This window comes from Stenella coeruleoalba (genome assembly GCF_951394435.1).
Source record: "Stenella coeruleoalba genome assembly, chromosome: 11".
NCBI classification, from domain to species: Eukaryota; Metazoa; Chordata; class Mammalia; order Artiodactyla; family Delphinidae; genus Stenella; species Stenella coeruleoalba.
The window spans coordinates 52,137,016-52,151,087 of record NC_137157.1 but is presented as its reverse complement, the minus strand read 5'-3'; the positions used below and the strand labels follow the sequence as shown (position 1 = coordinate 52,151,087).

The 14,072-nt window shown below is 40.6% G+C and overlaps 1 protein-coding gene across 3 annotated transcripts in view; it reads right to left on the bottom strand.

The window, feature by feature from the left end:
• KICS2 (KICSTOR subunit 2) overlaps window positions 1-14,072 on the bottom strand; it is a gene marked incomplete at its 5' end in the record, with an annotated part of 77,383 nt that overhangs the window by 3,209 nt on the left and 60,102 nt on the right. For all 3 annotated transcript variants that reach the window (XM_079937956.1, XM_079937955.1, XM_079937957.1), the window contains one exon: window positions 11,437-11,722. In XM_079937956.1, the coding sequence (XP_079794082.1) occupies window positions 11,437-11,549 (113 nt within the window). The remainder of the gene's footprint in view (window positions 1-11,436; window positions 11,723-14,072) is intronic.

Below are 14,072 nucleotides of genomic sequence, written 5' to 3'. Positions count from 1 at the left end.
GTTTTGTTTTGTTTTGTTTGTTTGTTTTTGGCCACGCCTCATGGCTCGTGGGATCTTAGTTCCCTGACCAGTGTTCAAACCCGGGCCCACGGCAGTGAAAGCACCGAGTCTTAGCCACTGGACCACCAGAGAATTCCCACTATAGGTCTTTCTTAACTTATTTTATTTATTCTGGGAATTGTATGACAAAACAAGGCAACCTATTTTCAGGGTGTGGTCCTAAAGAGGCAAATAAAAGGTCACTAAAACATCTCTTAAATGTGTACATAACACATATCAACTTATTTAATGTTCACAGTAACTCCAAAAGGTATTACGAAATCTATTTTGCAGATGAGAGTAGAGACTATAAACCAACTGAAACAGTATACAATCCATAAATGTTTATTAAAGGAATAGGGCTTCCCTGGTGGCACAGTAGTTAAGAATCCACCTGCCAATGCAGGGGACACAGGTTCGAGCCCTGGTCCGGGAAGATCCCTCATGCCGCGGAGCAACTAAGCCCGTGCACCACAACTACTGAGCCTGCGCTCTAGAGCCCAAGAGCCAGAACTACTGAGCCTGCGTGCCACAACTACTGAAGCCCACGCGCTTACAGCCCGTGCTCCACAACAAGAGAAGCCACCGCAGTGAGAAGCCCACGCCCCACAACAAAGAGTAGCCCCGGCTCGCCCCAACTAAAGAAAGCCCGCACACAGCAACAAAACAGCCAAAAAATAAAGGAATAGAACATTTATCAGAAAGCCCTTACTTCTAGTTCTCAAATTCCCTTCATATTTAATCACAGTTAAAAACAAAATCGTGGGGCTTCCCTGGTGGCACAGTGGTTGAGAGTCTGCCTGCCGATGCAGGGGACACGGGTTCGTGCCCCGGTCCGGGAAGATCCCACATGCCGCGGAGCAGCTGGGCCCGTGAGCCATGGCCGCTGAGCCTGCGCGTCCGGAGCCTGTGCTCCGCAACGGGAGAGGCCACAACAGTGAGAAGCCCGCGTACCGCAAAAAAAAGAAAAAAAAAATCGTGGCTAATTTAAAAAATCTTATACTTCAACCACTTTCCATTTATCTCAGGATAAAATCTAAAATCCTTAAAAAGGCTTACGAGGCCTCGAAAAACCTGGTCCCTCCTCAGCTTGAGCCACATTCTCATTCTTCTCACTTTCTCCATACATTAAATAACTAGAAATGCAATGGTATACCAGAGAAGGTTAGGGTAATAGCATGATTTCATTTCTATTTGTTCTAGACAAAATTTTTTAAAAAAATTTTGACCATGATCTACAGTAAGAAATACTTTATATTGTGATGAAGTGCATACATCGATAGATAAAAGGTTTTAAAATTTCACATTTACCCTTACTATGCACAATGTACTCTTGATATTTAACTATATATATATATATATATATATATTTTTTTTTTTTTTTTTTTTTTTTTTTGCGGTACGCGGGCCTCTCACTGTTGTGGCCTCTCCCGTTGGCAGAGCACAGGCTCCGGATGCGCAGGTTCAGCGGCCATGGCTCACGAGCCCAGCTGCTCCGGGGCATGTGGGATCTTCCCGGACTGGGGCACGAACCCATGTCCCCTGCATCGGCAGGCAGACTCTCAACTACTGCGCCACCAGGGAAGCCCAATATATATTTTTTAATTAGATTACTACTCACTAACTTAATTTTATGACTCATGGACTGCTACCTGCTGTTTGTAAAACATTTTTTACTTCACTTGTCTAGTAAATTGAGGGGGAAGGGGACAGGCTGTGGGAAGGTCCTCTCTCCCCGGCAGAGGGGATAACGGGCACGTGCAAAGACCCTGAGGCCAGTGACAGCCTGAGCCTTTTCCATCAACACTTCTACTTCAGGTCTCCTCTTCAGAGTCACTTCCTTCAAAATGTCTTCTTTGTCCTCCCCCAGACTAGGTCAGGCCCTCTAATTATATCCTCTAGTTTCTTAATACCTGTCTTCCCCTTTGTAGCTTAATCGTATAACTTATCAGACAAACTGGGACACAGGGTCACCCTTGCTTTGAGCCCCTTCTGAGGGGAAGTAAAAGCTACGTTCTTCCTTCACTCCATCTCTCAAACATGCAGCACGTAGTAGAAACTCGGTAAATGTGGTAACTATGTTAAGATTTGAATCCTAGTTTCTGCCTCATTGACTCTGTTGTTTATGACCTAAATGAAGTTCTGTAACAATGAGATGGAATGGTTATCGCTTCTCAGCCTTTTGGCTAATATCAAGTGTGGCAAAGGACTGGATGAGGAGAGTCCTTTCTGTATGGACCACTTAGAACTTTCTTGCTCATCTTTTTCTTCTGAGAAATGCCCAGGGAGTTTCAGTGTCTGCCTGGCCTGATGCACCTCCTTCTCAAGGAGCCTACATGAAGCCCTTACACTCTTCCTCAAGTTCCAAAGCATCTGCAGAGGTTTCAGGAATTATCTTAGCAAGTGATCCCATTTTGAAGGTGTGGGCCAGATCTAGCATTTCCCAAGCATATCATATGCCCCAGGCACCATGGAAGATGATTTACAGGCCTGAGCCCATGTAATTTAATTGCTTCACTGTCAATGAGACAGAAGATTCTTACACATCTGTTTTGGCCCTGGTTGAAGAGGAAAATCCTGGTTATCAATTAAAGAATTAGGAAAAAAAAATCATCACAAGTATGTCTAGAGTTTTAAAAAATCTATTTAAACAAATGGGATTATGATTAAGAGAGCCCAAACTAGGTTGGATATTATATGATAGAAACTGATTATCATGTGATAAATAGGATGTAGCTAGTCACATAACAATAACACATTTTTTTTCTATTACTGGTATTTTACAATCAACATCCTTCAAGATACGGAAGCTAAAACATGGGTGAGAGGTGTAGTCTAATAATACACTCAAAGAATCAGAAAGATAAACCAGATCTCAAATCGTCTAGCTCATGTACTCAATTAATTAATTTGGACTCTTCAAACATTACATGCTTTGAAGTAAACGTTAAGAAAGCCTAACATGGGACTTCCCTGGTGGCACAGTGGTTGGGGGTCCGCCTGCCAATGCGGGGGACATGGGTTCAAGCCCTGGTTTGGGAGGATCCCACATGCCGCGGGGCGGCTGAGCCCGTGCGCCACAGCGAATGAGCCTGCGCCCTGGAGCCCGGGAGCCACAACTACGGAGGCCCGTGCGCCTGGAGCCCCTGCTCCGCGGTGGGGGGAGGCGCCACGATGGGAGGCCCGCGCACCGCAGCGAGGAGTGGCGCCCCACTCGTCACAGCTGGAGAGGGCCCGCACAGTGGCAAGGACCCAGCATAGCCAAAAATAAATCAATCTGTAAAAAAAGAAAAAGAAATCCTATCTCACACACACACACACACACACACACACACACACACACACACACACACTATAGCATGTCTCAGAATCTTTGCATTCTGAGAAATGCTCCTACCACCTTATCCTTTAGGCAACTTGACACTTAATGAGCCTTAAGTATCACCAGATTCTACAATCATGGATATCACAAAAATCTGCCAAGGAGCTATGAACACAGTAAGACTGTTAATAAGAGGAAAATGGTTTCATTCTACCACAAATAACAATACTCAAAGTGATGTTTCTGCTTCCAGCTGGAAATCATCATTTATATCCAATGTTCTCTTGAAAGAATATGAATTCTCTTCTCTGTACAAACCTTTAGAAAGAATTCTGCACAAGCTCTTCTGTATACATATACGGAAAAGTGTTTAAATGTTCAACATTTATTAGGATGAATGTGAATGCCGAAGCTACTTTTCATCCGTAAGAAGAGCTAAAAATTCATGCTGATGTTATTCTGCCAAGACCCTGAGATTAGCATTATGTTGTATCATTTTCCCATTCCCACTCTGTGCCTCATACCTATTCACATCTCACCCCGTAGTGGGATCTGTTAAATTGTTGTAATCCAAAAACATACAGCTTGAAAGAGCCTGAATACAGAATAAATTGACAACTATTTGCAGAGAACATCTGCTCCAAAAAAAGCCAAAAAGACAGAAAAAGAGAGAGAGAGGAAGGGAGCTCCAGCACGCACTCCCTCCTTCACAAATCCCCATCAAGGAGTTCCTTCCAAAAGAAGTATGCAGGGCCCATGCATGTGAGAAGTCAGAAGACCAATTAAAAATAAAACTGTAGTACAATGTGAATATATGAATGTCACAAAACTGTACACTTAAGCAACAAAACGTTATGCAGCCATTAAAAAAAAACACAAAGTACTGATGCGTGCTACAACATGGATGAACCTTGGAAACATTATGCTAAGTGAAATCAGCCTGACACAAGAGGACTGATGTCACGTGATTCCACTTGTATGAGAGACACCGAAGAGGCAATTTCACAGGGGCAGAAATTAGAATGGAGGTTACCAGAGGCTGAGGGGAGAATAGGCCGTGATTGCTGAATGGGTACAGAGTTTCTGTTTGGATGATTAAAAAAAAATTCTGGAAATGGATGGTGGTGATGGTTGCACAACATTGTGAATGTACTTAATGCCACTCAACTGCACACTTACAATGGTTAAGGTGATAAATTTTATATTATGTTTTATTACAACAAAACAATAAAATTTTAAAAAATCAAAAAAATCCCAAAAAACACACAAAAACTTACACTTAAAAATGGTTAGAGAAGTAAATGTTATGTATATTTCACCACATTTAAAAAATCCATAATCTCATTTAAAACAATCACTTTACTAGTTTTTAGATATAATTACATTGAAGATATAAAGATGAATTAGACAAAGGTTTGCCCTACAGGACCTCCCCTGGTAGAAGGAGGTATTTATAATGGCTACAAGCAGGAAGTAATACATCTCTTACGAGGGGTACAAATCAACTAACAGTTTAGAAAAAGGAGCAATTCCTTTTGGTTGAAAGATTGTGCAGGTCATAGAGGAGACAGGATTTCAATTGAGTCATAAAGCTTAAAGAACAGGTAGGATTTAGCCACGTGAAGATGAGAGCTTAAATTTCTGGCCCCAGTTCTTAACCACCCCTGATTCCACACCCTTTGCTGTGTGATTTTGCGGCCTCTCCCACCAGAGGTAGAGTGTACTTTCCCACCCCTGGACCATGGATCGGGCTATGTGACTTGCTTTGGCCAAAGGGATGTTAACAGATCTGATGCAAGCAAAGGCTTGAAATGAGCTTAATTGGGCTTGTTCTTTGGCACTTGGGCGTCATCACCGGGTAGCTGCTTCCCCTCTAACCTTGGGCTCAGAACGAACACACGTGTAGCTGACCAAGCCCAAAACTCACAGCAGTAAGCCAAGCCCAATGAGACCAACAGTGTTCAGCAGAGCTACCCAGTTAAGCCCAGCCTACGTCAGACAACTCCCAATTGACCTGCAAGCCCGAAAGTGTGATTTTGGGGGTAGCCTGTTATACAAAATAATTGTGGCAACAGCTAATTGACACATGATAGAACTTGACGAGGTTCAGAACACGCTACCCCAAAATATGGCATCTTGGTATATTGACTATTTTAAGCTGAATGAATTTGACAAATGACATATGCAGGTAACATTGAGAAATGACATATGCAGGAAGGACTTTCTGACCCTCTCCTGAAGCAGATCATAAAACCCTCATGTAAGAGGTTTCCCTCCCTGCACCCTGAGGAAATGAGCATCCTTATCTCCAAAGACATAAGGTCACAGAGAGAAATCTGAACCGGGCCTTGCTGTTTCCCCCAGTTTAGTACATTTAGCTCATACCTTTTTTCATCCTAGCACATTTTTCCACAACTCTCACTCTTCATCACATCTAGCATAAAAACACAGGTTTAACAACTCCTTTGGATCTTCATTTCCTTAGAAGGCTCCATGCCACATAAAACCTATATTAAAATACATTTGTATGCTTTTCTCTTGTTAATCTGTCTTTTGTTAAAGGGTCCTCAGCTGAGATACTTAGAAGAGTAAAGGAAAAAGATATTTTTTCCTCCCCTACAAATTGGAGGACATTCTAAGCAAACTAAGTAACAGGAACCAAGGTAGGAAATGGCAAATTTCCTTATGGGGAATACATTAGATTATGGACTGTTTTTTTTGGCTTCTGCTTAAAATCCTCAAAGTTTTCTCTTTGAAGCTGCTTCCTTTTTACTAGGAGTTTTAGTGCAATTTAAGGCATTTGGTGGGCCTTAGGTAATTTGAAAAGTTGGGCTGGGGCAAGATCACAGAAACCCTGAGTCTCCACTGTTAAGATCTAGGCGAGTCAAATACCTAGAGTAAAACGCATCCTACAGAAATCGTACTATTGCTGGTTTTGCTTACGAAATTTTCAGTGGGCAACAGTTAACCTTGTTGAACTACACACATGCAACTAACTGTTTCATTAACAGTCTTATCATCATGAATCTTTTTTTTTGAAGGAAAAAGGGCATAAAGACTAAATAAATCACTGTTCTGCCCTTGGTGAGAATTCTGTCATTTGAAGCATTCAGATCAAAAAAAAATGTGCTTCCTAAAATGCAAACAGAAATTTATGTAACTCAGTTTTTAAAAAAATGCTCTTTAAATCCTAGCTATAAAATTATGATTAAAGAATAAAAATCATTTAATAGAATATTATTGCCACACCAGATGGATTTTTAAAAGCTGTCTAGAATGAATAATTGCTGACTTCTCTAAAAGAATTATTTCTTAAAAATCATGTTGTAAAGCTAGTGGTTTCCAGTGGGGAGAGGGAAGGGGGAGGGGCAATATAGGGGGAGAGGATTAAGAGGTACAAACTATTATATTTAAAATAAGCTACAAGGATATATGGGACTTCCCTGGCAGTCCAGTGGTTAAGACTCTGTGCTTCTACTGCAGGGGGCACGGGTTTGATCCCTGGTCAAGGAACTAGGATCCTGTGTGCTGCACGGCATGGCCAAAAAAAAAAAAAAAGGGATATATGATACAACACAGGGAATACAGCCAATATTTCATAATAACTATAAATGGAGTATAACATTTAAAAATTGTGAATCACTATACGGTACACCTGAAACTTATATAATACTGTGTATCAACTATACTTCAATTAAAAGTTCTTGATTTAGGAGAGTATATATTAAATTGCATTTATAATTGTTTTAACCATGAAATAGAAAGATAAGCCAGAATTTTCTTTTATGTCCACTGTACCAAACAGGTAAATAAATTCAAAACAAATTCTACTGAATCAAAAAATGTTCCACTGATAATTCCTTGGAAATAAAAACCCAAGTTCTACTTCTCCTCAAAAGTATTCAAGGAATAGTAGACACCCTGACCCTGCATGAGTTAATCCATGTTTTTTCTTCTAAAGGGCACACAATGAAAACTCAAATGATTAATGTTAATTATTCAATTTGAAATGCAGCATCACAAATGACTGTGATTCTTAACCAATTTACATTTGCTTAATAATGTAATAAGTTTGCCAAAAGAGGAAACCTTTAACACCATTCTACTCTGAGCACACCTGGCTTCCAGAGGAGAAAAACAAAATATGAATCCCCTTCATCTCTGAAAGCAAAGGGCAAATCATGTTAATTTATATCTAAAATAATTTCACTTCCCAAAGAAAATGAATATAGTATACAGAATTTCAACTTTTCAGAAATTCTAAACTAAAGAATTTATGTTGTTCAAATTAACCCAAAGCCTCTACTGTAGATAATTTTTAGGCTAGGATGTGTCTGTGATCATTAATTCCCTATTAAGTAGACAAAGGTAGCATTGGTGGAGGATGGAGACAATAGCTGAAAACACCTATTGACCATATGTGATTTACAGTCAGCTCCATCAGCAGGATATGAGGTACTGCTAAGTACTGCCCTAAGATCTTCAAGAATGAAACCTGGGCTTTTGCTACTGCAATGGAAGAAATTCCCAGGCCTCTGAGAAGTGGGATGTTTCAAAGAAGGTTCAAAGATGATAGGTCACAAATCTAATAAAATAAAAACAATTATATAGTAATAACCATTCTTTACTATGACACAACATACACACAAGCACTTGCACACACATTGGTAAGGTTCAATAACCAGTATATCCTAACGTTGGCATCTTTTCCTTATTTATCCAATTTTTCTTGCAGACTTATGTATCAGTATCACAGGGAACTTTTAAAACAGACAGGTTTCTAGGCACCCAACCCCAAATCACTGAATGTTACTCTCTTGGGAAAGAAGAAGGGCTCAGGTAACGGTATTTTTCTTAAGCTCCCAAAATGGTTCAGCAAAACACTTTCACGTTAGCATTTGGGAATCACCACATAAGATCTCTTCCTCTTGAGAATCACAGCTCCAATTGTACTGTAGTTTTTGGTTTAAAAAAAATTATTTTATTAAAAGAAAACATATACTAATCAGATTTGAGGGAGAAATAAAAGAAAATTTCCAAAGATAAAAAGAAATCTGTAAACATGTAAAATTTGTTTAAAAAAAGGAAATGTGTGTATTTATATGCATAAACTATCTCTTGAGAATGACAGAACTTGTTAACATTCATTAACTCCTAGGAAAGAAATTAAGTAGCTAAGGAACAGGGGCAGAAGGTAGACTTTTCACTACTGCATTTTTTTGTACTTCATAAATTTTGAGCCATGTTAATATATTGCCTACTAAAAATAAATAAAAATTTAGAATACAGCTGACCCTTGAATGACATACATGGGTTTGAACTGCACAGGTCCACTTATATACACATGTAAAATATATTACAAAATGTATGTATTTTAGGAGGTAACATATTTTAGTAGGTAGTATATTCAGTACTTTGAATCTCTGGATGTGGAGTCACAGATATGGAAGAACCTATGCTTTCTACCTGCCTTTTCTTTCAAAATCCTACCCGCCCTTAAAAGTCTTCTCAGATTCCACCTCCCTCTGTGAAGTCTCTTTTAATCTCTCCACTTAGCCTACTTCCCCCAGTCCATTAATCAGATGAGTAGTAGGCTTAATTTGGGAATATAAATGAATATATCTGCCTTTCTTTTTTAAGCAAACATATCTGAACTCATATATCCAAAGGAGTGGTATCTTTCAAAGTCATCACTTTCCATTTATTTATTTTAATTTTTTAAACGTCTTTATTGGAGTTTAATTGCTTTACGATGTTGTGTTACTTTCTGCTGTATAACAAAGTGAATCAGCTATACATATACATATGTCCCCATATCTCCTCCCTCTTGTGTCTCCCTCCCACGCTCCCTATCCCACCCCTCTAGGTGGTCATAAAGCACCGAGCTGATCTCCTTGTGCTACGCACCTGCTTCCCACTAGCCATCTATTTTACATTTGGTAGTGTATACATGTAAATGTTACTCTCTCACTTCGTCCCAGCTTACCCTTCTTCCTCCCTGTGTCCTCGAGTCCATTCTCTACATCTGTGTCATTATTCCTGTCCTGCCCTAGGTTCATCAGAACTATTTGTTTTTTTAGATTCCATACATATGTGTTAGCATACAGTATTTGTTTTTCTCTTTCTGACTTACTTCACTCTGTACGACAGACTCTAGGTCCATCCACCTCACCACAAATAACTCAATTTCGTTTCGTTTTATGGCTGAGTAATACTCCATTGTATATATGTGCCACATCTTCTTTATCCATTCATCTGTCGATGGACACTTAGGTTGCTTCCATGTCCTGGTTATTGTAAACAGTGTTACAATGAACATTGTGGTACATGACTCTTTTTTGGGTTTTTTTGTTTTTAACATCTTTATTGCAGTATAATTGCTTTACAATGGTGTGTTAGTTTCTGCTATATAACAAAGTGAATCAGCTATACATATACACAAATCCCCATATCTCTTCCCTCTTGCATCTCCCTCCCACCCTCCCTATCCCACCCCTCTAGGTGGCCACAAAGCACCTAGCTGATCTCCCTGTGCTATGCGGCTGCTTCCCACTAACTATCTATTTTACATTTGGTAGTGTATATATGTCCATGCCACTCTCTCACTTCGTCCCAGCTTACCCTTCCCCCTCCCCGTGTCCTCAAGTCCATCCTCTAGTAGGTCTGCATCTTTATTCCCATCCTGCCTTAAGGCAGGATGGGACCTTTTTTTTTCTTTTTTTTTAGATTCCATATACATGTGTTAGCATACAGTATTTGTTTTTCTCTTTCTGACTTACTTCACTTTGTATGACAGACTCTAGGTCCATCCACCTCACTACAAATAACTCAATTTCATTTCTTTTTATGGCTGAGTAATATTCCATTGTATATATGTGCCACATCTTCTTTATCCATTCATCTGTCGATGGACACTTAGGTTGTTTCCATCTCTGGGCTATTGTAAATAGAGCTGCAGTGAACATTTTGGTACATGACTCTTTTTGAACTATGGTTTTCTCAGGGTATATGCCCAGTAGTGGGATTGCTGGGTCATATGGGAGTTCTATTTTTAGTTTTCTAAGGAACCTCTATACTGTTCTCCATAGTGGCTGTATCAATTGACATTCCCACCAACAGTGCAAGAGGGTTCCCTTTTCTCCACACCCTCTCCAGCATTTATTGTTTGTAGATTTTTTGATGATGGCCATTCTGACTGGTGTGAGGTGATACCTCATTGCAGTTTTGATTTGCATTTCTCTAATGATTAGCATCACTTTCCATTTAATTCATCATAAAATTACTGAGCACCTACTATGTGCAAGGCTCTAAGCCAGGCTCCAAGGACCCAAAAATAAACCTGAGTCATTCACAGTCAGTGATGTTCACAACACTACTCAAATTCTTTTGGAACTGCTTTTTGGGCCAGGCAGTGAGCAATACATTATAACGAGTCTCACTTTATAAGCAGCAATTTTCTTCAAAAAATTTTTTCCAGTTGATCAACATCTTTTTAAAAAAAATTAAACTGGCTACAAATATCTTTTTGACTACCAAAAAAACATGCCCTGCTCTAAAGCACAGATGCCTGCCTCCACCAAAGAAGTTTAAGACAAAATCAAAACTATGCGACAGGTGCTGAAAGCAATTATAAAGGAGTTCCCTACGCATGTTAAGTAATGGCTCCATCAGAGGAATCAAGTGGATAACTCACCAAGGTGATGACTTTGAAAGGGACATTTATTTGAATAGTGGTTTATTAAAAAGTCACACTACGTGATATACAATTCTTTTGTTGTTGTGTGAATTCTTTCATAAGCAGAAAAAACAGTTACAATACAACTTTTAAGGATTACTTCATTTTCGACCTTTTGCTACTGCTCAGAGAAGCATCCATCCAGTATGGTGTTAACTAAGCCCAAAGAAGATGTCTAATGCATACCTGTTGATTAATTAACGTGTATAAAAAGTAATACAACTATTTTTCCTTCACAGTTATTCCATCACAGATTTCCGCAGGGGTGTGGGGAAGACGGAGACTCTGTGTGGGATTGTGAGGCTGCCACACTCCTCCCTCCCTCCTCCCCTACACTGACCTGGAGCTGTATTTCTTGAGGATGGTGTCTAAAAGGCCAACGAGCTCTTCGGCATTGATGAACTTCTGTGTGCTGAGGGTGTACATCTTCTCATAGAAGTCTGCGATCTCCATCCGAGCCTGAACAAAGAAGCAGAGCTGCTCGGACAGGTGGGAAAGGAGCTCTTCCACGTGAGGTGCAGTCCCCCCTAGGGCACCACGGCCAGTCACCACCTTCTTTAGCTCATTATGCAGGGAAGTGTAGATGGTGCGGATGGAGTCCTTCCTGCTGAAGAAAGACTGGCCCCCTGGTAGACAAATGACATAAGCACATGACAGGTAAGGTAGAGAAACTGCAAGTACAAAACACCTCTCAGCATCCAAAAGGAAAGAATCTAAACTGCTGAGCTCAATGAGTTTTCATCTACCATGTTCTCTGACTTCTATGATTTGGATTTAAATATCTTGTGATTCATAATTTCACTGTAGAGTAAATTAACGCTGGTACAACTCAGTGTAGTGGTGGACCTGTGTATAATTTCCTTACCCAGGAGATTGGTTCAAGATGGTGGACTAGAAGGATATGCTCTCACTCCCTCTTGTGAGAGCACCAGGATCACAATTAACTGCTGAACAATCATCGACAGGAAGACACTGGAACTCACCAAAAAAGATACCCCACATCCCAAGACAAAGGAGAAGCCACAGTGAGATGGTAGGAGGAGCGCAATCACAATAAAATCAAACCCCATAACCGCTGGGTGGGTGACTCACAAACTGGAGAACACATACCACAGAAGTCCACCTACTGCAGTGAAGGTTCTGAGCCCCACGTCAGGCTTCCCAACCTGGGGATCTGGCAACAGGAGGAGGAATTCCTAGAGAATCAGACTTTGAAAGCTGGTGGGATTTGATTGCAGGACTTCGACAGGACTGTGGGAAACAGAGCCTCCACTCTTGGAGGGCACACACAAAGTAGTGTACGCATCGGCACCCAGGGGAAGGAGCAGTGACCCCGTAGGAGACTTAACCACACCTACCTGTTAGTGTTGGAGGGTCTCCTGCAGAGGTGGGGGTGGCTGTGTCTCACCGTGAGGACAAGGACACTGGCAGCAGAAGTTCTGGTAAGTACTCCTTGGGGTGAGCACTCCCAAAGTCTGCCATTAGCCCCACCAAAGAGCCCGGATAGGCTCCAGTGTTGGGTCGCCTCAGGCCAAACAACAAACAGGGAGGGAACCCAGCCCCACCCATCAGCAGACAAGCGGATTAAAGTTTTACTGAGTTCTGCCCACCAGAGCAACAGCCAGCTCTACCCACCACCAGTCCCTCCCAGATAGCCTCATCCACCAGAGGGCAGACAGCAGAAGAACTACTATAAGAACTACAATCCTGCAGCCTGTGGAACAAAAACCACATTCACAGAAAGATAGACAAGATGAAAAAGCAGAGGGCTATGTACCAGATGAAGGAACAAGATAAAACCCCAGAAAAACAACTAAATGAAGTACAGATAGGCAACCTTCCAGAAAAAAGAATTCAGAATAATGATAATGAAGATGATCCAGGACCTTGGAAAAGAATGGAGGCAAAGATCGAGAAGATGCAAGAAATGTTTAACAAAGACCTAGAGGAATTAAAGAACAAACAAACAGAGATGAACAATAAAATAACTGAAATGAAAAATACACTAGAAGGAATCAATAGCAGAACAACTGAGGCAGAAGAACAGATAAGTGACCTGGAAGACAGAATGGTGGAATTCACTGCGACGGAACAGACTAAAGACAAAAGAATGAAAAGAAATGAAGACAGCCTAAGAGACCTCTGGGACAATGTTAAGTGTAACAACATTTGCATTACAGGGGTCCCAGAAGGAGGAGAGAGAAAGAAACAACCCGAGAAAATATTTGAAGAGATTATAGTCGAAAACTTCCCTAACATGGGCAAGGAAATAGCCACCCAAGTCTGGGAAGGGCAGGGAGTCCCATACAGGATAAACCCAAGGAGAAACACACCAAGACACAGAGTAATCAAATTGGCAAAAATTACTGAAAGCAGCAAGGGGAAAACGACAAATAACACACAAGTGAACTCCCATTAAGGTTAACAGCTGATTTCTCAGCAGAAACTCTACAAGCCAGAAGGGAGTGGCATGATATACTTAAAGTGATGAAAGGGAAGAACCTACAACCAAGATTACTCTACCCGGCAAGGATCTCATTCAGATTCGATGGAGAAATCAAAAGCTTTACAGACAAGCAAAAGCTAAGAGAATTCAGTACCACCAAACCAGCTCTATAACAAATGCTAAAAGAACTTCTCTAAGTAGGAAACACAAGAGAAGAAAAGGAGCTACAAAAACAAACCCAAAACAATTAAGAAAATGGTCATAGGAACATACATATCGACAATTACCTTAAACATGAATGGATTAACCATTTGGTTGGAGCCTGTCCAACCAACAAACACAGGCTCGCTGAATGGATACAAAAACAATACCCATATATATGCTGTCTACAAGAGACACACTTCACACCTAGGGACACATACAGACTGAAAGTGAGGGGATGGAAAAAGATATTCCATGCAAATGGAAATCAAAAGAAAGCTGGAGTAGCAATACTCATATCAGATAAAATAGACTTTAAAATAAAGAAT